This window comes from Zootoca vivipara, chromosome 1 (genome assembly GCF_965207765.1).
Source record: "Zootoca vivipara chromosome 1, rZooViv2.hap1.1, whole genome shotgun sequence".
In the NCBI taxonomy this organism is placed as follows: Eukaryota; Metazoa; Chordata; class Lepidosauria; order Squamata; family Lacertidae; genus Zootoca; species Zootoca vivipara.
Window position 1 is genome coordinate 72,102,146 of NC_142582.1, and position 27,488 is coordinate 72,129,633.

Sequence of the window (27,488 nt, forward strand, 5' to 3'; positions counted from 1 at the left end):
CTTTGGTTTTCCTCATTGGTTTCAGTGCAAATGTACTGGTGTAATCTGGTCTGAATATATATTTTAATCAGATAGTTCATGTGTTATTGACAGAAAAAAGACTAATGAAGATATTGCTGAAGTTTTGGTCAGCTACTGTACTGTTTTTCTGCCTTTTTTGGTTTGTATTTTTAGACATTGATATAGCTAGCGCTTCTCTCTGTGTGTTAAAGCTTGTGAGTCATGGTGATATGTGACTTGGGATTAGAGAAAATGGAAGTGTTTGGTTTAACCTTTTGACTAATGTAGAGGAGATGATAACACTTGGAGGGCAGAGATAAGGTGGCAGTTCACTGTGGGCGGGGATATGAGCAGATGACCAGTTTTAATCCCAATTTGTGTCTGTTAGCTCACATGGAAATCTGACAAACAGATTCAGGAGTCTGATGCTGTAGCAGAGTTGCCTGCTTTAAAATATTTACTCGAGATAATTTACTACATTAGAGTAAAGCAATATGTGCAATAAAACAATGCATAATAAAGGCACAAAGATTTGAACTAGATGATGAATGCTGAAAGCACAGATCACTTGTTCAGCAGGAAAGAAGGAGGTGTATTTGGCCTTCTACACCCACCCCATAAGGGGTCAGTGCTATCCAGTGCTTTTTTTCTTAAAAAAATGTTTAGGGGTACTCTCATTTTGTCTCAGGAAAACCACCATTTTATAGTTCAAATCAGGAAAAACAAATACAGTAAATGGGCAAAAGTACAAAGAACATGCATTACCTCATAATGATGAAAAATAGTAATTTTTCTACTCACATTGAAATACTGCCTTTCAGTGAGGCCAAACTTTCATCAGTAAAACACCACACATTCCACACTGCTTCATACATTAAACACTCACTTCCGTCTGAGACTCAGGAAACGCCGTGACAGAAAATGAGGCCGCCATCGGGGGGGTGGCAATGGAACTGACGATTCACCGTGCTAGAGAAGAAACTATTTTTTTGAGTTTCTTCTCCCGTTAGGTTCACAAAATGTTTAGGGGTATGTGTACCCCTGCGTTGTCGTCCCCCCCCCCCCCGAAAAAAAGCACTGGTGCTATCAAAGAGCACAGCTGCTGCCCTTGTTTGCAACGGTACACTTTGTTTCCAGTCTAGGAAAGGGAACCATGCATTCCAGATAGTCAATCTGGCAATTCGGCCCTGGCAAAAAATGTAGTGCCTATTCCCTGTTGGTGCACATAGTTCCTGATCCACTCTCACACACTATTCTGCTCTCTTTTACATGTTGCCCTTGCGGCACATGGGTTTTTTAAGTAGTTAGAAATCTACTTATATTCCTCTGCGTCATTTTTGCTTCCCCCCACCCACATTATCGCTTCCCTCAGTACAGCATATTAATTTGGGTTTATGACCCTGCTCTGATTTTCTCATGGTATATATTGCCTGAGTAAGTATAGAAAAACTGAACTGGTAGTAATTTATTTCATTTTAAAAATATTATTTTAAATCAGCCTTCGTATGCATTTAATTTTAATTCATTTTTTATCCCCAATTGTATATTCTTTGCTTATTTTAATATTTTAAACTTACATTTATTTAGGGGCAGAAAGTCCACGAGTTTGTCTTATACTCAAAAGTACCGGCATGTATGTTTTGCTTAGGTCCAACCTTGAAAAAAATGCAGGATATTGGAAAACTGCCCCCCCCCCCAATGTGGGATATCTGGAATTCTCTGGGGTTTCCTAATATATAATGAATGAAAATCCTTTGAAATAAGGCACAACCCTCAAAATTAGCAGCATATAGTTATCCTATGTTTTTGGACTTTTTTTTAAGTCTATAAACTTCATTGAAGTAAAGGGCACTTTGAAGAATTCTTGGGTGAAATATTCACAGTATGAATCAAATCTTAGTTTGATTTACTCTCTCATTTTGATGCCTGCCATCTGGAACTTGCTTTACTCTGTATTGCTTCATTTTGTTATATCCAGAATGAAGATTTACTGTAAAGCGTCATTTTGTGGCACTCAGCCCTTGGCTCTTGTTATTAATTTTGCACGCCCCCAATAGCTGTGATTGAATAAAAATGCTGATTTAAATAGTCCAGGCGACTTGGTAAGTTTAACTACATCTTTAGAAAGCGATCTCTTTTTAGGACTCTACTTTCATTAACGGACAGGAGGCTTATCACTTTGAACAAGAGCTTCTGAAGTACTTAATCTGAAGGCTTGATTCTTGGTACTCTGATACCAACCTTTCTGCGTCTCAAAACCTTCTGTAGATACTTCTCTCATAAACTTCTTTAATAAAGCTACACCACCCTAGAATCTTCTGCTAGTAGGTGTGTGTGGGTGTCAAGAAACATTTTAAACAAATGAATAATTGAAACAGAAGAATCCTTGGAAAAGACCTTGATGTTGGGAAAGATGGAGGGCACTAGGAGAAGGGGACGACAGAGTACGAGATGGTTGGACAGTGTTCTCGAAGCTACGAACATGAGTTTGACCAAACTGCGGGAGGCAGTGGAAGACAGGAGTGCCTGGCGTGCTCTGGTCCATGGGGTCACGAAGAGCCGGACACGACTAAACGACTAAACAACAACAATTGAAACATACCGTATTTTTACATGTATAAGGCGCCCCCTTTTTTTAACCCCAAATTAAGGAATTTATATTTTAAAATAGTTAGGGTTGCTATTTTTAAAATAGTTAGGATTTTAAAATAGTTAGGATTTCTTGGAACTTGAAGTTACATCAGCAGGTTTCAATGTATCAAAAAAGTAAAGACACACACACAGAGAGAGAAAGAGAGAGGCAGGCAGGCAGGCAGGCATTTAAAAATAAAAAGCAAAAAATAGCAAAATTAGATGAGTGTGGTAAACAGTCGTTAGTTTACTCAGAATTTCTTGAATATTTCTATTTGGTTTTTACCCGTTAAAGATAAATGTCAATAATGAAGGGAAGGGGGAATCTTCATTTCTTTTCATTTATTTCCCATACCGTTTCTAATATCTAGGTAGAGAAATACAACATTTGTTTGTATATATGCTTCTCTCTCTCTACTGAATACATGTATATAATATAAGCAAAACAGAATCCTTGGCTTTTGTTAGGGCATCGTTTTTCTACACAGTGCTATGGAGGAGCAGCCTGAAACAAAAATGTTTGGGCTGGTGGAGAAAGCACTGCAGATTTTAGCATAATGTCTGGTGTTCAAAGAAATTTTATCTCATCATAAAGATTAGCAGGCTGTGTAATTCAATTTAAAATTGGTCGGCGGTGCCCCCTCTATTACGGAGCCTTTTTGCTTTATGTTGTATACGTCTGTAAGGCCCAGGCTACATGGCAGACAATATTTAGGGCTCTGACATTGTGCTATTTCTTTTTCTTTGACTTAGCCATAATTGTTGGTGAATGAATGTGAGCATTATGTTAGAATGAGTTAAGAAAATGCTTGCTCAACTGAATGTCTCCTAGGCTTGCCCTGTGTGGTAGGAAATGAATTTTCTCTGGTCAAGCAACCACTGAGTGAAGGTTTTCTAAGACTATTTGCTACTAACAGGGCTTGAGTCTTAAAACTCTCACGTTAGCATTTATTCACAGTATTAGAGGAATTACTGTGTCACTGAAAACCAACATGCAGCAACTTATGTTAATACAAGGGTGGGAAACCCTCACCTTATTGTAATTACCCATACCAGGGGGTTAATCAAGTTTCGTAGAATTACTGTCTTTACAAGAAAAAATAGGTAGTTTTCTGAACCATGCTTCCTACTGGGTATTAGGGTTCAGTTTGATTTGCTAATTAATCCTCTTGCTTCCCTGGGCCAGTAGCCAGCATCTAAGCGCTGGCGTTTTTGCTTTGGTTTATTACATCGAGTATGCTTGATTTCCCCTAAAGGATATAGAAAAGCGATGCAGATAAATCTTGTGTTGACTAGAGGCTTGTTTTAGAAAATTGTTGGGAGATTGTGGAAAGAATGGTTTAAGCAAATTTTGCAAAGTGTACGCTGCATTGATGAAGCACAGAAAATACCTGTACGGTCAGGTACAGAGAGAGAAAGAGAGGTTGGTTCAATAACAGAACAAAGTAATATGTTGTGAAACAATACCAGCTGCATTTCATAGAGAAGACTGAAACAATGAACTGGAATCTTAAGGACTTAACAGGTTTTTATGATGACATAAACTTTTCAGATGCATAAAGCGTCCTTAGTAGGCATTGTGTATGCATATATGCAAATGGGCATAGAGCAAAAAATAAAGGGAGTGTTGCTAAATGGCAGTGAAATACAGAGAGTACAGTCTGTAAACTGATAAATTCAAACTTCTCATCAAGAGGCTTGATTCTAATTTGTTTAGGGATGAATAAAGACGATGGCTTGCTGTCTCACAATAGATGTTCATTAATTTAACTGATGTTATTGGTAGTGACTGCTTATTTAGCATATATTTAAGCTTTAATTGAATTCTTACCAGCAGTAGTATTTGCATTTCATTGCCATTTTACCTCATTTCCCCTCTTACACCCTTGTGTATGTGTACCCTTGTTGACTCTGGTCCACAAAAGCATATATCAGGCACGTCCAACTCCCCAAAGGCTGTGATCTACTCACAGTATAAAAAAACTGGCAGTGATCTACCCATTGTCATTGTAGGATTGGCCAGAATTGTTGAGCTTTTTTTAGGGAGCCAAAGTTGTTGAGCTTAATCTGTTCATTTTTTAAATACCACAAACCTCTATGTTGTGTTTGCTGCAAGAAACTAGCCCAACTCTCCCACTAGTACATGCTGCAGACAAGTTTGAGGTTTGAGACCTGGCGTGAAATAGCCAAACCAAAAGGTCAAATATAGCAACTGTTCAATTTTAAAGGGTTGAACTTGGAAGTTTAAGTTGAATGGTTCAAGTTGAAAGGTGTGTGTGTGCAAAATGAGAATTAGAATTGGAGTTTCATGTTATATTTGCAAACTAAAGGTTCAGTATCCACAGTGCGTTTCCAGGGCAATAAAGTACTTCTTCATACAGCATGTACCGGTAGTTAAACTATTGTATTTGGGTAGGGTATAAATAAAATAATGATGATGATTATAGGGAACGATGGCCACCAACTTGGATGGCTTTAACCTGTTAACCAGAAGGTTTGTGGTTCAAGTCACCCAGGGATGACTGTGGGCAGGATTCCTGCACTACAGGAGGCAGGACTAGATGACCCTAGTGTCCCTTCCAACTCTACAGTTCTATGATACTTCCCTGCTGTGGTCCTGAAAACAACCTCTCATCGGAAGGTGCTCTTTGTAGTGAGAGGAAGCCCCCATTGGTGTGAATGGACATCTCTTTCCAATGTAAAGAGCAGCTTCAGATGAGATGCTTTTTCCAAGACCAGGGCAGCAGAGGGTTAAATTTCCCCTCTACATTTGCTGTTATGCCAGGCACTGTAGATAATACAGTGGTACCGGTACCTCAGTTCTCAAACAAAATCCGTTTTGGAAGCCGAGGCATGGCTCCCCATTGGTTGCAAGAGCTTCTTGCGCACAGTGGAAGCAGTGTTGCATGTTTGGGTTCCGAAAAACGAAAATGAAGCATTTGCTTCTGGTTTTTCGATGTTTGAGAACCGAAACATACGATGACAGAGGCATTCAGGAACTGAGTTTCCTCTGTACTGAGCTGATGGACCAATGATCTGACTCAGTATAAGGCAGCTTACTATGATTCTGTTGCATTTTAAAAAAATAAAAAATCCAGAGAGACATTTAACATCACTTCTAGTTTGGCCTTGAGGCGTCTTCATATTTAACCCTGTTGCTTGAAGGCACTGAAGGGTCTTTGAGTGATATCTATCCAAGTCATACTTGGGGTAGACCCATTAGAAATCATGAACTCAGTGGGTCTACTCCGATTAACACTTCTAAATTGATGGTCTTTCAGAATATTTTTTTTACTGCACAATCAGATTTGTATAAGAAAGATCCATTGTTCTTTTCTCTTGGGGGATATGTTAAATACTTTTCATTCTCTATATAGACTATGGTGCTAGTGCAGTGTTTCTCAACCAGTGTGCCTCCAGATGTTTTGGGACTACAACTCCCATCATTCCTGACCACTGGTCTTGCTAGCTAGGGATGATGGGAGTTGTAGTCCCCAAACATCTGGAGGCACACTGGTTGAGAAACACTGTGCTAGTAGATAAGTTTGTTGGAATTACATTTCGAATCAAGGAATTTTTCACCCTTTGTATAAATGAATGCAAAGTAATTATCTGGAAGCATTAATACTGTGTATTGTGTTTTTTTTGGGAAGGGGATTTATCAGCAGTAGAGTACAGTATTGATTCCTTCCTTCCCAAACTTTTTGCCGAAGGGTGGAGAACAGCGGTGAAGAGTAGAACATCTAGAAACAGGAATGTACGTCTGGGGAGTCCTTACTTTGATAAATGCCTTCTTTACCTAGATATGTTTAAATGATTTCCAGAATCTATCTGACTGACTAGAGAAGACAAACCATTACAGCTGTATTGGACGCATAGCGCTATTAGTGCAGCTGTAAAAACAGTCATGGCAGACTTTGCGATGAAGGTGGCAGAACCTTTCTGGTAGGGAATGTAAATAAGATGCAAATTGTTAAAGCTTCTTAAGTGACTGAAGTGAGAATTATGTTAACTTCCGCTGCTAATTACTAGTTCTGGTGAAGTGTACTTGTCTTTTTATGTCACGGTGCTTGAGATTTTCAAACAACACCCTGTAACTTGAGCGTGTTTGTTTGAACAGAATCCTAGAACTTGAGGTGATAGGAAATCAAGGAATACATTGTTGGCTAACTATGAAGAAGGCTGTCTGCTCTTGACTTGCTATAGTTGCCAAAGTATATATTTCACAAATGATTTGAATGCACAAAGCCTCTTCATACAAGAATCTTTTGACATGATACAGCAACTTTTGCCTCTACAAAAGCAACTTATAAGTTCATCTTATAATTTACTAAAAATTATATAATTACTCAGGATAAAAGTCCTGGCAAGGCCAGTATTAGAAGAATGGAATCTACTTTCCTAATACAGTAGTGTGCTTTAGCAACTCTTAACAGAGTCACATGTGCATGATCAAATGTTTTCAGTGGTAAAGAATAGCAGTGGTGGCATTTTTGCATCATTACTTGTATACTGTATATGTTTTCTGGAGTGTATGTTAGGTGAGCGACAATCTCTCCTAAAACACTGGTCTTTGGTAGCATATTATTTCATGGGTACTGATATGGATACTGTCCCTTACAGGAGTTAAAACAAGTTTTATATCACCAGCATAGATAGTGATATATAGAGATTTAGAGAGATATAGATATAGATATATATGGGGAAGTATTTTCTAATGCACCACTGTTGTATTTCCTGGCTTAGAATTGTACTCGGGGAGTCTGGAGAACTTGCCTCCAAATTATTGTCTGCCCTTTAGCCCTAAACTTACTCTCCAAAATATTCCTAGAATTTTCCATGCCCTCTTGGCATTCATCACAAGCAACCTTTGCCTCAGTGAGTGTGAATACACACTACCACCCACCCCTTTCTTTCATACCTATATATTAAAAGCTGGTGTAGTGGTGGCAACAGTAGCAGCACTGGTGAGGGTCTTTCTCACTCCCCTTGCCACTGTTGGATGCTGAGGATTCTGGGAGGATCATTCATAAGAGCCAGAAGCTGATAGAACCAACTCCTAGAACCCGCTGAATCTGTATTGCACTCTTCTTACCCATCAAGCTCAGATTTCAACCCCTGGTTTGGAGCGCAATCTAACTGTGATCAGTGTTGATGCAGATTTAAGACTACATTTGAAACTAGGGAAGCCAAAGAACAATTTGAAACACTATGTCCACATTAGGTTGTAGAAGAAGTTGATCATCACTGAGTTGATTGGGTTTTGTGTGTGCATCTGCCTGCTGTGTTAATTTTATACATGTTGAAAGTTTTGATTTTAAACACAGGACAAGTTTTAGAATTCCGCACACACTCCCAAACTGCAACCAGACATAGAACAACCTAGGAAGAATAGTGCCTTGTGATTTTGTAGAACATTCCTAAATGATTAGGAACAATAAGCCAAAATTCTGGGTAACATTATATCTAACACTGGAGTAATAAAACACTTTTGAAGCAATTCTTCTGTCACATGTGAGCAATTTAAGAAATTGCAGATTGACTTGAGTTATGACAGGCTAACTAGAATGTTGACATTATGATGCTTGGGCTGTCCTTAAAAACATCAATATATTTCAATATATAATTATCAGTAATGGTGAATTGTTATTATTAGGTTTCAAGCACCTTGTACTCTTAATTCACCCCCACTCAAGTGGCAGCTGAGCTATTCATTTAACTACCTTTTGGGAAACATGTGCTAAGAAAAAACCCCGAGGTTTTCTTTTGAATTATATTAAGCAGGGCAGTGCTGTCTAATTCATACTGACTCACTGATAGTAATGTAGTTATCTGAGCTTTCAGGCTTTTGTAAGAAGCTTCATAAAAGAACAAATAACTATAACATAATAAGCATGAGAATAAAGAGCCGTCTTGGATCAGACTTAGGGCATTTCTAGTCCAGTGTCGTGTTGCATGCAGAGGTCAGCCAGATGCCTCTGGGAACCCCTTAAACAGAACATGAAGGCAATAGCTGCTGTTGCTCCCCAGCAACTGTTCTTCATAGGCCTGCTGTCTCTTACCATGATGAGTAGCATATAGCTGTCATAAACAGTATTCATTGATCTTCTTGGCATCCACAAATTTGTTCAATCCCTTTTTTAAATAAGCAGAGGCTATGGTTTTAATTATGCACAGGGTGCAATGTTTCAAAGACAATGCAAATGTAATTAGTAAATGTCATTTATTAAATGTATATCATCAATACACAAATAAAGACAAGCAGTAATTTACTAAAGCTCTTCAGAAGTTTGTTTTACCAAACCGTGTATATGTAAATGAGAAGACATTACTATTTCACCTGTGCTCAGTAAACCTTTGAGTTTTTGAGGGATGGGTTTGTTAGTCTGCTTCACTCTCAAAGCTTGTGATTTTGTTTTTCAAAAGTATTTTACCTTAGAAGGCAATTTCAACACTGTTTTATTATTATGCATTTCTCCAGTTTTATAAATCATCAAAACAGAATGAAATGAAGAAAAATATGAGTTGATTTATTTGGTAGTGTCTTCCAATTCATTTTTATTTTAAATATTTTGGCAAAGGTTGGAAGTCTGTTATCCAATTTCCTGAAATAGCTCAATAAATCTTTATAAGTGTTGTCCAGTCTTTCTTTTATGAAAACAGCCAGGATTGTGTTTGAGCTGTTTCTGGCTTTTATCCAGCACAAGCTAATCATTTGAAACTCTCATAGATTTCAGTGGAAGAGTTAAGCACATTCTTGGCTCTCACCAACAGCAGTAGGACATAGAAGTGCTTACCGTTGGCTGGATCAAGCCATCTGTTTTTCAATTGATCCACTCCAAAAGTCTAACTGTTTTCAAATTTTGCCTGGGCAAGTTATGCAGTCTGAGTCCTTTCATGTGTTTCTTTCTAAGCCCTATTGTTTTAAAATTCTAAATAGCAGCATTCCCGTGGTTTTTGAAAAGGAAAAGTATTTATAAATGGAAAAACCCAGGATCACTCTCCAGCACCAACATGAAGTTGATAATTAGTTTAATTACAGGCAGAAAAGTATTTCACAAGATGACCTTCTTTCCTCTTTGTACAAGTATTCTACTTCCTTTTTATTAAGAGAAAGAAACCCCTTAATTACAATTGTAAATTGCAGAAATAAAGGCAGATGATGTTAGAAGCATTTCCAGGGATGTTTGCTTTAGGTTCTTTGTTTTGGTTCAGTACAAATGATTAAAATTGACTCTTATTTCTTTGTACAAGGTAATATCCACTTCTGAAGAATTTGTTCAAAAATCTGGAGATTAGGTTATCTAGTGAATGAAGATTCTACAAAGAAATAGATTTGTGTATTGATGCCTTTATAAATATTATTTGATGGCAATAAAATGTCCACCGAAATTCCCTTCTGAGTGGAGAAAATGGAGTTTGTTTGCAGTAATTACATTTTCAAGCATTTACTCTCTCACTTTCCAATATAAGTTAAGCCAATTGAAACCTGTGATTTGGTTTTGCTTAGCAGCAAAGGTACCATGTAAATTGATCTGTGATGCACTTCTAGAGAAGGCTTTGAAAGTTTTGAAATGGAGATGGCATTTTCTTATTAGATTTAGATAGTATGAGGATTCATTTCTATATTTTAGCCTAATGTAATATTAGCCAAAAATGTTCTTTTTCAATTTGCCTTTAATCAAATTCAAGACACCCATTTCTGTTTAGCCCCACTGGCAGTATGAAGGATGAAATTATTTCCATGGTATACAGTAGTGCAGTCATAGTAAAAAAAAAATTTTTTTAAAGCAGCAAAGCCGTTTAAAATCACAGTAAGAGACGGAGTACAATTTGTGATCTCTAGTATGCTATAATTTACAAAATTCCAAAAGAAAAACTGATAGGCTCTATTCAAAACAAAACAAAGCTTGAATCCAAGTCATGAGTGCTGTGGTGTACATATTAAGATTATGGACATTTAGTCTTTTATTTTTAACCATGTGAAAGCTGGGGCTGGGTACACTCATATTTTTCTGCCCCCCACTCCCACCCCAGTGAAGTGAATGCAGAAGCCTTTGTGGGCAATGGAACTTAGAGGACACACACACAGTTGCACACAGGCCCGTCTTACCCATAGAGGCTAGTGGCACAGGGCGCCAGGGTGCCAAGTTCTGGAGGGCACCAAGCGAGAGTCCGGGGAACACCGAACAAGCATGGTGAGTGAGTGAGGGTGCATGCACCACTCCCACCGAGCGTTGGCTCGATTTTTTTCCCTTTTAGCCTGCAGGCGCCAAATTCTGCAGGGCACCAGAAGGCTAAAAGGGAAAAAACTGAGCCAACGCTAGGCGGAAGTGGCGCACGTGCTCTCGCTCTGTCTGCGCAGGCCCGCTCACTTGGTGTGCTCCCTGCCGTGGCCGCCGTGGCACAAAGCGGCCAGCTGAGCCGGGAGGCGCTGAGTCCAGCCTCTGCCTCTTCCCCTCCAGCCACTGCCCGCCTCCTCCGGCCCTAAAAAAAGGTCGACAACTCTGGGAAAGGGAGGGATCTTTGGACCACAGCGCCGGATATGCTTAAGATGGCCCTGGTTGCACCAGGGAGTGAGTTTCAGTTATCAACAAATATAGCTGCCAGCTCTGCCATAATACACACATACAGTACAACCAAATTACACATGGCATTAAATATGTGGTTCAACATCATATTTAACTTTTAAAGACACGAAAAAGCAGATGTTTGGGTCTTGAATCAAGGAAGAAGAGTTCGCTGCTGCTGCTGCTATTCTTGTAGGTTTCACACCTCCAGAACAGTTACTTGTAATGGAAGGGAAGATTGCATTGGTCCCAATTGAAGCTTCTTCCTGATACAAATAGCAGCATGTATGTAGTTTGGCGCTCAGACAGCACTATTACAGGACTTAATGATGCCAAACCATCTGGGGTTCATTCCCTGGATCATTCTCCAACTAATATAAGCCACTACCTGCCAGCAATGTCCTTCTGCTGTCTACATAGGGCAATCAGATTAGATGCATTGTCAAAGTATAAATGAACACAAAGCTAACTTTAATAAAGGCAACAACCAGAAACCAGTGTCTCCCAGGACATACTGCTGTTGACCTGAAAGTCACTATTCTTCATCAAAGGTACTTCAAAGGGAGATTCCAGTGTAAAAATGCTGACCTAGAATTTTTCAACCACTTGGTTCCTGTTGAGGCCTAAATATGTACAGTTTTATTTCCCATTTGTAGTTGTTATGGTAGCATAGCCAAGCTAGAAAGATTTTTATCATCATTTACTGCTAATGTGAATGATGATTGTGCTTATTATATATTGTCACAGAATGTACCTTTTGCATTTCATTGACATTTGTGCCCACTATGTATTTGTCACCTTTATGTCCGCCTGCCTGTATGTCTCCAATGAGAATAACATTTTGTGTATCTGATGATGTGAACTATAATCCATGAAAGCTTTTGCCATAATAAATCAATAGTGTCTGATCATAAATAGAAAATGATATTGAAGGTACTGGTTACAGAAGAAGCGAACAGTGCTGAAGTCTTATAGCTTCATGCCTAGGTTCTGTGCAGCTAATTCTAAATTATTCTTGTGCAAATAAGGAATGACTGCCAAAAATGGACTGAGATTTATTCTCCGTATTACATTTTTTTCTGCCATCTGCCTGCAGACTATTGGGCTATTTCAGGATAGTTCAGTTTCATGTAAATTGATCGTTGCAATAGATTCAGAATTCAATTTATTGTCAAACAATGAAGATGTATGAAAGTTACAGTAAAAGGGTTTACAAAAAGTACAATGGAAATACAGTGTAGTTAGCACCTGGGTTGTGTGGCTTCTTTTTAAAAAAATCAGCTATATTTTTATCAGAGAATCTTTAATGATTCCCATAGTTACAAAAGTGAATACAAGTAGTTGTACTAGATAGGTCAGAATCCACTCTTGTTTAAAGGCTGGGCTAGGAATGTATCTGTGATGTATTTCTCTTGCTGTAGTGAAACATTTTAAAAATACACATATCTCAGTCATGATTGTTTTGATGTTTTCAGATACGAGATGCTAAACAATACAAAACATTGATGATTGTTTTTTCAGTGCTGCCCCTAAAATTCAAGCAGAATTTTCAACATTATCACACATTTTGAAATTACACAAATTCAGATGCCTGGGCATTCAAGCGATGAGCATTTTAAGTAGGTTATATGTAGTCCACCTATGGCAATGTATGATGATAAGTAATTACATGAGAAGGTAGAACAAGCTTAATTTGTCTACAGTGGACAAATTAACAGGTATTAAAATGATGGCATTGCCACATCTTAGGTTTGTGTTCCAGACATAACCAGTGGAAATTCAGGCAGTACAGTAAAGTTTTCGGCAGAAAAAAATATGCATTTATCTTTTGATCTAAGCATCCATGTTTAAGAAGGGCTTTGCTATACCAACCCTTTTAACTTGGGGGCTGGCAGTTCCAAACATTGTTTACGTTATGATGCATGCCAGCTGAGAGACAATTCTTATGGATAATGGATAATGATAGCAATTCTTAGGGATAATGATAGCAAAAAACAAATGACTTTGGAGTCTACAATATGATATTCCTTTAAGGATTTTATGAAATTGCCCTTATTACCACCCAACTTACTTCACCCTCTCCACAGTGTGGAGTGTTTTTGTATCTCTCTTAAAATAAAGACTAAAATGTTAAAAATAAAGAACTAAACACTCACTTGCTTATGGCAGCTCAAGCCATCATAAGAAGCCAAACTTTTTATTTAAGCAAACTTGACTACAGTATTGGTATAGTAAACTGTGGCAGTTGGCTTAATGGGGGGAAAAGATCACACAAATTAAAGGTAGCCAGAGGAAAAAACACACAAGACAATTTGTTTTGCTATCTTCTTTGGTGTTATTATTTTACGTGAACAAACCGGAACAGAGACACTCTGTCCCTCCAGTCTATCATAATATATGGTTTTGATAATCCATACACTGCTAAGACCTTTTTGTATCTTCACATTTATTTAGATTTATGCAATTCTGCAGTGTAATGTAAGAGATATTGCTTGTTTCGGTATTTTCTGTTTGTTTTACATTATAAAATTCAAAATCTAAATAAAAACCAAAATGACTGACAATACAATCCTAAATACTTGCTGGAGTGCTATTTTTGTTTCCAGAAAGTATCTAAGGCTACAGTGCTTTGAACTGTACACTGATATGCCCCAGCCCCAAAATGGTATGTAAATGCTTAATTGGGCCATAATTTTAAGACAAAGAAATAATGAGCCCTAGTTAGTAAATTCTAGTAGGAACTTGTTGCTGGAATATATTGAAGAATCATATTAACCTACAGTGCAATCATATCCATGTCTACTCAGAAGTAAATCCTACTGTATTCAGCAAGGCTTACTCTTTAGCAAGTGTGTTTAAGATTGCAACCTTAGCAACTGCTATATATTATTAAAGAACCATGATATAAACAGAAACCAAAAAATTGTTGGAACATAATAATGTTTAACTTGTATGAAACATTTCTTACCCCCTCCCTCCTTTTGCTCAAGGAAGTTTTTTTTTATAAAAGGGTGCCAATCACAAACAGTTACATTAGAATAATGTTATGGTTGAGACATAAATTTGTAGAAGCAAGTATTTTCATTAACTTCTATGGGAACTTTAAATTGGCCCCCACATATATAGCCCCTTTTGAAGTCACCTATTCCAGTCGGTGATACTAAGTTTTCTAAGGAACCTGCCATTAGACAGGCATGTACAGTGGTACCTCGGTTTTCGGACGTCTCGGAAGCCTAACATTTTGGTTTCCAAACACCGAAAAGCCGGAAGTAAACGCTTCCGTTTTTTTGAACGCGCCTTGGAAGTCAAACAGCTTCTGCTGCGTGTACATGTTCTTTTTTTCAGTTTTCTGCACCTTTGCGCCTCGGTTTTCAAACATTTCAGAAGTCGAACGGTCTTTCAGAACAGATTACGTTCGGAAACTGAGGTACCACTGTATACTATTTTAAGCCACTAATTGGGGAATGGCGAAGGGTGGCATCCCTGCGGTAACAGAAGGATCCATCAGGAAGGTAGATAATTTCCAGCTATTCCTTTGCATCCTGCAGCTTCTCCATATTCCCCCCTCAGTTGATCTGGAGTGTGTCTGAGCAGGTTATGAGGGCGAAGAGGGTGCAAGCGAGAGAGGGGATCAGAAAAAGTGGCCCCCACCCCTTTCCACCAGCAGAGGATCACCAATGGATTTCAACTCTCGTCGGTTTGGGAATCCACTTCTTTAATGTATCCCAGTATTGTGGACTCTAATGGAGATCCATATGTGCTCTCGCCCACTCAGGGATTTAGTCTAGGTGGGACTCCCATTACTCTCCCTGCTTGATGGGTTTATGGCTCAACCCTGGCATTATTGTAACGTAGTTTTTTGTGTTTAATGTTTCTTAGACTTGGTTTTCCATTGCCAGCATGGAAGGAACCCTAATGCATGAGTTTCAGAGGAGAAGGTAGCAGTCTGAACCTGCTGTGTGGCTCGATCAGCAAGCGTGAGTATTAACGCTAGAGCTGTCAGGCCTTGTGAAAATTAATGAAGCCTGACGGTTACAGAGTGAAAGGTCAGAGGCAGAGCTTGCTCTTACGTAACATTTGTGTTTTGTTGTGTCTAACAACATTTTCAACAAAGGAGAGCTTTTATGTGTGAGCCTTAGATTTATCGCAGGACTCTGTAGGTCTCGGCCTTTGCTTTCCCCTGTGCTGTAGCCTGGTGTTTTCCTTGCATAAAACCAAAACTGTTTGGCTGTTCGCTCTTCTGTCTGCCTTGATGGATTTTCCATATGCTTCTCTGAATGTCCTTTCAGCCTCTGCCTAATTCAAATATCACTTTTGAAGGATATATATATATTTTTTGTGAAAGGTAAAATTTGTGATTAAAATGTAGTGCTTATGAGATTTTTCCCCCCTCAAAAATATTTGCTCGTTAGTTTTGAGGAATGCTTGTTGTTTGGCACCACTCTCCCCCTCTCTCTGTGTGTACAAAGTTAGCATCTCGTCCCTGTTGTGCTGCTCAAGATTCTTCGGTCGGATTATGAAAGAAAGGTGATCATTATATTTGGACAGTTTGGCTAATAGAGTTGTTGATTTGGCAAAGTAGTTTGAGAGGTGGATCTGGTTACATGCTAGAATCGTTGACTGCGTTCGTTGTAAAATACATTAAGAGCTACAGATCTTGAGAAGAAAGCAGCAGGAACAAGTCATAGTACTTTGGTTAAAGAGATTAAATGTTCCATTCCTAGCAGTTGCTCTAATGCACATATGGAGATGTTGTTGAGAGCAATATCAATGTGCACAAAAGGAGGGTTGACTCTTTCAGGGAAATGAATCTGTGGGAATCGGTTCTTGGAAACCTGTGAACTCATATTTTTTCTAGAGGCTTTTCTGATTTTTTTTTATAGTTACATGTATTATCATAATCAATTCTCTTGCTTATCATAATCAATTCTTGCTTATCATAATCTCTTGCTTATCATAATCAATTCTCTTGCAAATCTTAGTCCTAGTTTACAGACAATGGTGGAGGCTGAATTTCCTGCATTTTAATACCTTTCACTATCTGCTTTACCACATTTTCCAAGGAAGAAGTGGTTCTTTCTATGAAAACACAAAAGCATGAGACAAGGATGTTCACCAGTAGGAAATTTGACAATATTGTGATATGTATGAATCAGCTTAGTCAGATGAAGTGTGCATGCACACGAAAGCTCATACCAAAATAAAAACTTAGTTGGTCTTTAAGGTGCTACTGAAGGAATTTTTTTATTTTGTTGACCAATAGTTTGGACATTGGCATTACAGCAGGCTGAGCAGCCTATTATGCTTTAGCTAAGAAGTGGGGTGGGAGGAATGAACTACTATTCAGAAAACCATATCCTCAAAAAGATTATATATGTGTTTTTTTATTCAGGTAGGTAGCCGTGTTGGTCTGACGTAGTAGAAATATATTTTTTTAAAAAAAATGGGGGGGGGAAGGAATGAAAAAAATTGTCCAGTAGCATCTTGGAGACCAACTAAGTTTGTTCTTTGTATGAGTTTGGTATGAGCATGCACACAGAAGCTCATACCAAGAACAAACTTAGTTGGTCTCTAAGGTGCTACTGGACAATTTTTTTTCATATTTTTTAAAAAATATTTTAAAAAAAATATTTTAAAAAAATACACTGAGTGCCCGAAAATTGAAAACAAAAACAAGTCCCTGGCAATCATAACAAAACACCTTTTTGGGTGTCTCAAAGATATTCACAGAAATAATTGGGGGGTAGGGTGGACTGTCATACATTTTTAAGTATGGTCTCTATCCATGATTGCTGTCTGGTTTGGTTTGATCCTGGACTGTTTTTATCTTTTTTTTACCTGCTGTCAACTACTTGCTCAAAAGCTTGAGTGAATGTTTGAAAAGCCTCACATTCTCAGGGAATGTGACAGCACACGGTTTATAACAGCACTAGATGTGCTCTGTGACCTTTCTGGAAATAGTTAGATAATGTACAAGATTTCCATAATAAAGGATGCCTCCAATAACTAATAGAGACCAAAGTCTTCAAAACATAACAGGCAATATCCAATGTTTTTTATAGTAGACCCATTGAAATCAGTGATATTAAGCAGTTTGAGGCTGCTGGTTTCAAGGGGTCTGCTGTGAGTAGGACTTAATTGGAAATCTAGGGCAAAGGTCCCTAAACACCGTGGTCCACGAGCTTCATCCATGTGGTCCATGGTGCAAATACACAATCTGAATACAGTGGTACCTCGCAAGACGAAATTAATTCGTTCCACGAGTTGTTTTGTATTGCGAAAATTTTGTCTTGCAAGGCACAGTTTCCCATAGGAATGCATTCAAATTTAATGTGTTCCTATTCCTCTTGCCTACACACACACACGCAAACACTCAGTACTGTACCCGCTTCTCAGCTGATCAGTGGGAAGCAGCGGCAGAAAGTGAGAGCGTGGGGTGAGCGGGAGAAAGCATGCGGTGGCACTGAGGGGGCCGATCCCGGTCCGAGGGAAGCAGCGGCAGAAAGTGAGAGCGTGGGGAAAGTGGGAGAAAGCGTGTGGCGGCACTGAGGGGGCAGATCCCGGCCCGGCCCGAGGGTGAGCGCAGCACACGGGGTGAGTGGGAGAAAGCGTGCGGCGGCAGCAACGCTGAGGGGGCAGATCCCGGGCCGGCCTGAGGGTGAGTGCAGCACGCAGGGCGAGCAGGAGAAAGCGTGCGGCGGTGGCGTTGAGGGGGCAGATCCCGGCCCGGCCCGAGGGAAGCAGCGGCAGAAAGTGAGATCGCGGGGTGAGCGGGAGAAAGCATGTGGCGGTGCTGAGAAGGCCGATCCCGGGCCGGCCTGAGGCCGAGCGCAGAGCATGAGGCAAGCAGGAGAAAGCGTGCAGTGGCGCTGAGGGGGCCGATCACGGGCCGGCAACTGCAGCAGGCAGCAGCGGATCCCCGAGGGCGAGCATGGCACGGCAGCGAGGGCAGCGAGCGGAAGAGACTTTAATGCTTTCGTCTTGCGAGTTTTTCGTTGCGCAAATCATTTGTCTTGCGAGGTACCACTGTACAGCATTTATCACAGGGCCTTATGCTACAGCAGACAGAACAATCATCAAGTGGTAGATAAAGACACTCAGCAATGCTCAAGTGGTCCATGTGAGTGGGAGGGATTTTGGGAACCACTGCCCTGGGAAATGATCCTCACTATATTGCCATAGTGGTTGTAAAAGCAGGTTATAAAACCTTTCTTCCAAATACAGTACGGTATATTATTAGATAACACTTATTGCCAGGGGCACAGGTGGGGGGCATGCAAGGTGAAATAGCTCAAGGTTTAGAGATCATCTTTCCCAATAAAATAAAATAAAATAATATAAAAATATTTCCTTTCTTGTCCCCCCCCCCCCCGGCTGCCTCCCTCAATTCACTATCCACAGACTCACAGACTTGCACCCCATTCATTGCTCATCACTCTGATATTCATGATTCTGCTGTCTCTCCCATCACTGCAAGAAATATCATGTGTCTCTTTTCTCCCCTCTCAGGATGTATTATTATGACTTAGGACACAACACTCTCTGCGTGTGTGTTTGGCTCTTTTGACATGTTCTCTTCAGCCTTTTCTTCTTTTTTTATTAGGTTTTTAACAATTTTATACATATAAAAGATTACCTGCTCAAACATTCAAATACTGTACAAGGTTCTTTTGAACCTTCGGACTTCCTTCCCTCCCTCCATGGATTCCATATTTCAATTTAAGTTTGCTGCATCTTTTACCATTATCTATTAATTAACTGTAATTATCACAAATAATTCCACATTGCAAGAGTCCTTGCATCCCTGCCAAAGATTTTAACTGTTTACAGTGGTCTTTTGAATAAAGTACAAATTTACTCCAATCTTTAGTAAATACTTGATCTTCCTGGTTTCGGATCTTCCCCGTCAGTTTTGCCACTCCGCATACTCCATCAGTTTCATCTGCCATTCTTCTTTTGTTGGTACCTTTTCCTTGAGTCACTTTGCCACACTCAGTGCAGGCCCTGATGGTATCTCTTCTGCCTTGGATTTGATCAAGACACTGCTGACAAGTAAAAAGTGACGAGATAGATACTTACAGACTTGCAGTCTGTCAGAGACTGGATCCAAAATAAAAGCACAAGTTGGAGCACTGCAGCTAGTTTCAAAGCAACTCAAAACTTGATTCTATGTGGAGATTCCTGCATTGCAGAGGGTTGGACTAGATGACCCTTGGGGTCCCTCCCAACTTTACAATTATTTGATTCTAACAAAAAGTCTTAGGAGGTAGCAGAGGGCCCCAATACCTTCTACCTCTGCTCAGGGGCACTCAAGTTTGTTTCTCTCTGCCTGAGTTTATTGGAAACTCCTAGAACAGGCAGGCATTTAGACAGATGCATGAGTTCAGAGGTGAAACTGCATAGCGCAACTTTGCAGTAGTGCCATACTTTGTGATTGAGTCTTGGAACTCATGGGTGTATCATCCTGCTTTCTAGTGGGTCTTTTCTTTCTCCTCACTTTGGCAGTACTTCATCAAAGTGAAGGTATAGAAGTTGCCTGGGGCACTGAGAACTACAGGGACTGAAGCTGAGGCCACAAGGAGTGTGCTGCCCAGTTATAGGTTATCAACACAAACTGTATCCATGCGGGTGTTTACTGATACCCTCAACTGATAATCATATTTTCATTCTTAAATGCTAATCATGGATAATTTTAGTTTTCGTGCATTTGACATTTGACACGTGGAGACCTATACAGTACACATAATACATGCAAACCTGAAATAGTCTTAATTTTTAACACTATGATTGCCACCAGTCAGTCACCCTCATACTATATTATTCTGTTCTTCCAAATTTCAATATGGTAATAAGTTCCACTAAAATAACTGAAATTTTCTTACAGTGGTACCTCGACTTATGAAGGACTCAACAACCGAATTTTTCGACTTACGAATGGGGCAAATGGCCACACGCTTACGAATTTCTCAACATCCGAATGGAAACAGCGGCGGTTTTAGATAGGGTTTTTTCAACTTACGAATTTCTAGATGGTGTTGCTTCGACTTACGAATTTTGTTTCCAGTGCATTCCTATGGGAAACTGCGTTTCCAATGGTGCTTTTCGACTTGCGAATTTTTTGACCTACGAAGGTGCTTTCAGAACGGATTAAATTCGTAAGTCGAGGCACCACTGTAGGATTGTAGCACATAGTTCTTGTTTATCAAATTCTACATGCCATTCATTTTTTAGTACAATTTGCTTTTAAATATATCAAAACAAAAGCTGTGTATATTCACAATTTATATGATAAACGTCTTCCTTAGTATTATACCCACAGTCGATTTACTTTTCGTTAGCTCAATCTTTAATTGATCTCTAAATTGATTGTCACTAAAAATGTGCAAGAACAATACTGTACCTTAAGAAATCAGTTTTAAATGCAGTGGGCAGAGGTAGTTAAAATAGTTTTTTACCTGGTGAATGCAACCCCTTGTCAATACGAAGTCAGCCTTGTAAAAGCACATCCATGCCAACAAGGTTGCATACCAGCTTATTTTGTAAATGAATCAGAAAATGAACGTACCCTATACTGACCTCTTTCCGTTTCAGAAGGTGTTGATATGAATGTGATCCATATATTCTGTAATTTGATTGCCTGCACTTTGTTCTTGTAACTAGCGCTAGAGGCATGAAAAAGGAGTGAGGTGAGGCTCAATGAACAAAGCCTCCTTTCAACCCCGCCCCCACTCCAATTTTTGAAAGAGCTGGCTTTGGAAAGAAGTATATTGGTTGTTTGACTATTTCTTCTATAATAAACAAGAAACACCTATTTTCTGTTTCCTTCCAAGAAAAAGAAATTGTGAAACTAGAGTGTCAAGTCAGCTCTTCCTTCCAGGCCCATGCAGTATTATGAAAGCACTCAAGCATTTAGAACGTACTAAGTCCCATGAATTATTACAGGCAGAATGAAGTTCATTCATCAAGAATCATGAGGAAAATACAGTGGGTTGGATCAAGAGCTGTGCCTAGCAGAGCTCCGCTGGTGCTGGAGGGAGGGGGCAAGGAGACAAACACTGCCAATTTCTCCTCTCCCTGAAGCCACTGCTTTCTCCAGAAAAGCAGGTCAAGAGGGTTGGAGGACCCTTTAAACAGAAAGAATAATATAGGGAAAATGTGTTTCATGGTTGCTAATAAAGTTCACATGAGAGATGCGACTGAAATATGCTTATATTTCTTTTCAGTCTTGTGGAAATGGACCTACAACTAGATCCCTGAAAACAATAGAATAGAATCGTCCTGTTTGCCATCCTGTATGGCATGGCCACAGTCTCTAGTGGGAAAACATGCAACAGAGTGGAAGATATTCCCTTTTTTATCACTCCTTAATCCTATGAAGAATCTTATGCATGCCTTCTCAGAAATCAGTCCTATGAATAGTGCCTACTCTCAGGGAATTATGCATAGCATTGCAGCCTAAGTAATTTAGGCACATCAAGTTATCAAGAGGATCATTTTCTTAGACTTTGAATACATGCATCTATACACACATACATATGCATTTTCTTGGTGTATTTTACATAAGCGATAATATATGATTGCACAGAATAGCAGTAATAGCTTTTGTTTCTCACAGGAATGCAAATATATCCATTGTGTCCTTAAAGTGTGCATTAAAAAAATACAAAACCTGGGCACAGGTATGCTTATTAAATGCTTTTTTGTTGTTTCAGGAAATTTGCCATATGAATATAAAATAGTGATTGCTGGGAATCATGAACTGACATTTGATAAAGAATTCATGGCAGACCTTGTTAAACAGGATTACTACCGCTTTCCCTCTGTGTCCAAATTGAAACCAGAGGACTTTGACAATGTTCAGTCACTTCTGACAAACAGTATTTACTTGCAAGACTCTGAAGTAACAGTCAAAGGATTCCGAATATATGGTGCCCCTTGGTAAGTCTCAGTTTAAACTTTCTTTGCTTGTGTGTGTGATTAGTTCAGTAATATGAAAAAATTCCTACATTGACAAATTCTGTTGTTTCTGCTGGAAAAGTGTTGAAAATAGGTGTACAATAGTTGTTCCTATGATCTTCACAATATTTGCTTGTTGGCTTGCTTTCTTGTTTTACTTTATAAATTATTAGTACCCCAGATTAATATGACAAATGCTAGAATAATTTGTATTTGATACGGGAAAGTTATCAACATTATTGTGTTTTGGTTTTAGCATTTTTAGCGGACAATTTTCAGACTTTGGATCCTAAAATTCTAGTTTTCTGTATCTTTAGATTGATAGTCCAAGATTTGGAGGAGAGAGTAATACATTGGTATTATGGAGGAAATGGTTGAATTGTGTAAATCAGCTTAAGGCCAGCATGCTATGGTGGGATATAAAACTAAAATAAAATCAGACGAAGCATGAACAACTATAAAAACAGGGACAGTCTTGTTTTAGTGACTATAGTAAAGACTGTATTTGTTTGACATTGAGTAAATGAAGTTAGAAAAGGAGCACTGCTGTTTATACCACCTCTGCAAATTGTTTCTGTAAAACTACCCCAATGCCGCCTGGTATAGTGTGATGCTTTCTGAAATAGACTGATATTGAAGGCTATTGTATGCCTGCTTGTTCTCCCAACACTTTTGTGGGTAATTTGCTGATTAGATACTGCATGTTTTTGAGATCTTTGTTCCACCATCTATGTCTCTGCTGAGGTCTCCCTCATTTAACTGAATATGAACTAAAATCAAGTGCTTTCTTCCTTGGGCAGAGAGAGAATAGGAAGTTGGGGTGCCATAAGAGGCAGTGCAGATCTCTGCAGAGGACAGAGTGGGGCTGTCTGTGGCTAATGGCACCATTATATACAGAGGGAACCCAGACTAGCATTTGGCAGCAGCTCAGATATGACTTACACCATATACTGTTTTCTTGATATTAGCATGTTTCCATGGCCAAGTACTGTGTCTGACCCAATTCCCTATGTCATCTCTTCCCTGCAGAAAGTATATACCCATCAAGTTCTTACGTGTGGAGCATGTTCTATGCTTAAATGTTGTTTTCTTTGTTAGAAGGTAGCATTTGAATAAAGCAAGCTGCCTTTGCTAATTTTCTGCAGTTCTTATATTTCTTCCTCCTTCATCAGTAATATGGATTGTCTGAACCTTTCATTGTAACTGGCTATGAGGAGGCCACCAACTAGTGATGGACCAGAAAAAAGTCATCCACTGGCCATACAACCCACAGGTGTACTGTACTAGTTGCCAACTACTCATGTACAGTGGTACATCGGTTTATGAACTTAATTCTTTCCGGAAGTCCGTTCTTAAAATGAAACCATTCTTAAACCGAGGTGCGCTTTCCCTAATCAGACCTCCCCCCACTAGTGCCCTTCCACCATTTGGATTCCGTTCTTAGACCGAGGTAAAGTTTGCAGACCGGGACACCACTTCTGGTTTGGTGGAGTTCGTAAACCGAACAGTTCGTAAACAGGGCTGTTCTTAAACCGAGGTACCACTGTGCACATCCTACCTAAATTTAGGTGGGTTTTGTTTTTAAATGCAAGGCTGGAGTTTCACATTCCCTTACGTAATTCCTGTTTGGGGCACTGAACCAAGTGAAAAATTTGATGGCAACCTGTTTGAATATTATGTTTCTCCTTTTAAAAAAAAATCCTTCGTAAACAGAATGCTTACTTCTTTCTGAGACTTGGGTCCTACATTTTAAAAACCTGTATTCGGAATATTTTATATTCTGCCTGCATGAATGTAACATCTTAAGTTATAAAATCTTAAGTGACAGAAAATTGGGAAATTAGGTTTCCTAACCAGAGACTGTGAGCATTGGAAATGGCCTCAGAATGACCTCCTTCTTTTAGCAGAAGCAGTTAAACTCTTAACTCTGTCTCATAATGGATTCTACCCATTCATATTTGGATTACCTAGAGCAAAATCTCTAAGTGGCAGGGATTCCACTGCAGACAGCAACCCGTTTTGTGATTTTGATTTTTGATTTTTTTTTTTGCTGTATTGACCTGCTAGAAAGTATCATTGCATTACGGTAGTAGATGGAGCTAGACCAGAAGTGGGGACACAATTTCATGTGTACACAAACAGTAAAAAGAAGCAGATACATATATTTAGTAACACCAGTTAAGCCTTGTCTTCTATTTTCTCTATAGACTACATTTCCCCCCACAGGATGAAGATTTCCCTCCCATGCTCTAAATTTGGGTTGAGCTAATTTGTGTAAAACTGTTAGGAATTGCAGTAAATTTATGTTCAGAGCAATTGGTGGTAGGGAAATTGATAAGTGATTTTTAATTCATCTTGTCCTATAAGTTAAGGAGACTGGTGAGCATGTTTGGGAAATGCTTCAGGCTGAGACCCTCACAGCGGCTTTCAGTTCTTTTAGGTCAGTTCTGGGGCAAAATTGAAATCCAGATTTAACATCCAAACCATCTCTCTTTAACTCAAGCCAAAAAGAGAAACAATGACACGAGATGCAGAATAGCACGGGGCGATATATCAATATATCGGTCCAGGACAGGTATGGAGGGAAGAGATCGCGATGACAGCTTCATTCAGCAGTATATCGCTGGTGAAACCGTCATCGCTCTTGAGTCCCTCTGCCTCCAGCACCCAGTGCGCTGAGGAATAAACAAGCCAATACAGCTTGTTCCCCCCCCTCTGCTGCTTTAAATGGCTTGGCTGAGGAGCGTGCTGCTGCCCTTCCCTCAGCAAAGCAGTTTTACGGAGCCCCAGACCCGCCACCAGCTCGCAGGAGCCAATGGCGGGATGGGGGCTCCGTTAAAGTGCTCCCCCTCCCCTGATGAGAGAGCCCAACCTCGACCCCACTTGCAGGAGAGTCGGAGCAGGATCGGGGCTGCAGCCTTGCTTGTCTACCACCGGGCAGCCTTTATCTGAGGGGGTGTGCTGTGCCTTTCCTCCCAGAAAGATGGCGCCACCCTCCCGATGGAAGGCAGCCAGGTGGTGTGGGGGCTTTTGGATGCTGCTGGCAGGCCCAGCACATGCCAGCCGCCCCTCTTCGCAAGGCGCGGATAGGGTGGCTTTGCACCCCGTGCCTTGCGGACTTCACCTAGGAAGGTGGGCTGCATCTTCTCTTCAGGGATGAATGACCCCCAGAGGAAAGAGGCAGTGTACCCGCACAAGCTAAGGCAGTCTGACACATGGAACCTGACAGGCCCAGTGTGCTTGGCCACCGCCTAGTCTATCTTCGAGGAGTGGGGGGCGAGCGGGCAAGGCAGTTCGCCTGCCCCCCATGCCAGCGAAGATGGAAAGAGCCTGGCCAAGAAACCCCAAGGTCCTTGCTGATCACGTGCAAGTGGCAGGGAACTTGGGGCTCACTCAGCTTGGGGGCCCACCAGCTGAGCAGCAGGCTGGGACCAGCTGTATTGGTTACAGCCCTCGAGGCACCGAGGTGAAAGAGCCTTAGCTCCCATGGTGAGAGCTGCGGCACTTTCACCCAGCACCTCACTAACTGGGGCCAATGCAGCTTTTTACAACATCGCCGTTTAGCGTCAGCCAAACATCACAGTTTATCACCAAATCGCAATGTTTGGCTGGCGATACACCGCAATGTTGAAAACCCTCAGATTCATTGTCTGCCTTGACACACTGAAAATGTAATGTCTTCGAACTCCCCTCCAACTAACAATTCACCTTCTGTTTGGAGGCATGTAATACATCTTGATGCCAGTTTTTAGCTCTGAAACAGCTGGGTGGGAACATACGTATTGCTCAAATGGAAACAGGATCACAAGGTGGGGAAGGAAGGAGAGCTTTATCTCTTCCCAGATGCAACGCCCCCCCCCCACTGAAAATAGTCTCACCGCATGGTTACATGGCTTAATATTTTATGTATTCATTTTATATTAAAAAGTATTTCACTTATTTATGGTCAAACACCGACATATTAAACAATACAAAATCCATTAAAATAAAACAGCAAGAAAAGAAAAGAAAAAACTGAAACCAGGCAACTACTTATTACTAAATACTGATCCCCAACTTTGTCAGAATTAAATTCTTGACCATGATTATTATTTTTTAAAGAATAAATTTTACCAAACTTAAAGGCCACGATTCACCTGTTTTTATGTGTACCCAGAAGAAGTTTAATCCAGCCTGTTCTCTAGGGCAGGCATGTCAAACCTGCGGCCCTCCAGATGTTTTGGCCTACAACTCCCATGATCCCTAGCTAGCAGGACCAGTGGTTGGGGAAGATGGGAATTGTAGTCCAAAACATCTGTAGGGCCGCAGGTTTGACATGCCTGCTCTAGGGCATCCACTCAGCTCAAGTAAATCCCTTATACAACCAGGGTGCTAGTGTTTACCTTTAAAGACCTAAACTACTTGGAACCAAATACAATGAAGAATGCCTCCTCCCATAACAGTGTGCTCATGTATTAGGATTTTCAGATGAGGCCCTTCTCTTGAGTACCATCAGTTGGTGATATCCTCCCCAGGACGTTCGACTGGTGCTGACAGGCCAGTCTTTTTGGTGCCAGGTCAAAATATTTTTATTTGCTCAAGCATTTTAAACGGGCTTTATCACCTTTCTAACTTTTTAGTTTTGTAAGTTGGGATTTGCCAGTATTATTGTTAACAGCAGTGTTTCTCAAGCATCTGAAGATCTTGTGTGTGCCCAGAAACATGTACAATGTAAGTAAAAAATAAATAGTCACACAATTAAAATACATTTAAAAATTCAAATAAAATAATTAGGGGAGCTAGGTTTGAAAGGGGCATTTTTATGTTAGCTAAAAGGGGGCATGAGTTTAACATGTTGAGAATACTGGTTAAGAGTCTTGCTTTTATTATACATGTTTGTGGAAATCACCAGGATGAAAGGAAGCTTAGAAGTATTAAAAATAAATAAATTTGTATATGGATGGATATGCATATCCATGGCTTTCTTCAGGAAAGTTTCTTCTTGAACAGACGTACGATATTATACATATACACATGCACAGATTTCATACTGGATCAGACAAAACCTGATGCTGAGTGTGAGAGTTTATGACAGATATTTTTTCTAAAGTTTTATTTTTTATGTGCACCTATGTTACACCTATAAGGATATCTTGAATCTTATTGAGGAGGAGGTGATGCAGCTGCAGTGGCTGAAAAGATTATTTGGCCCTAAAATGAGACATGCTGACAAGTTCATTTGGAATTTGGGGGAGGGGTCCTCATTCATTGGTATAGTTAGTGGTTTTCATTTCATGAGAGGGATCAAACCAAGAATAACAGCTGCAGCTCTTAGAGTTTTTAGCCTGTCAA

General features: G+C 39.9%; 1 protein-coding gene across 3 annotated transcripts in view; it reads left to right on the forward strand.

The window, feature by feature from the left end:
- The window catches only part of MPPED2 (metallophosphoesterase domain containing 2), a 129,244-nt gene that overhangs the window by 52,551 nt on the left and 49,205 nt on the right, over nucleotides 1–27,488 (forward strand). For all 3 annotated transcript variants that reach the window (XM_035117862.3, XM_088667911.1, XM_035117871.3), the window contains exon 4: nucleotides 21,914–22,139. In XM_035117862.3, coding sequence (XP_034973753.1) covers nucleotides 21,914–22,139 — 226 coding nt within the window. The remainder of the gene's footprint in view (nucleotides 1–21,913; nucleotides 22,140–27,488) is intronic.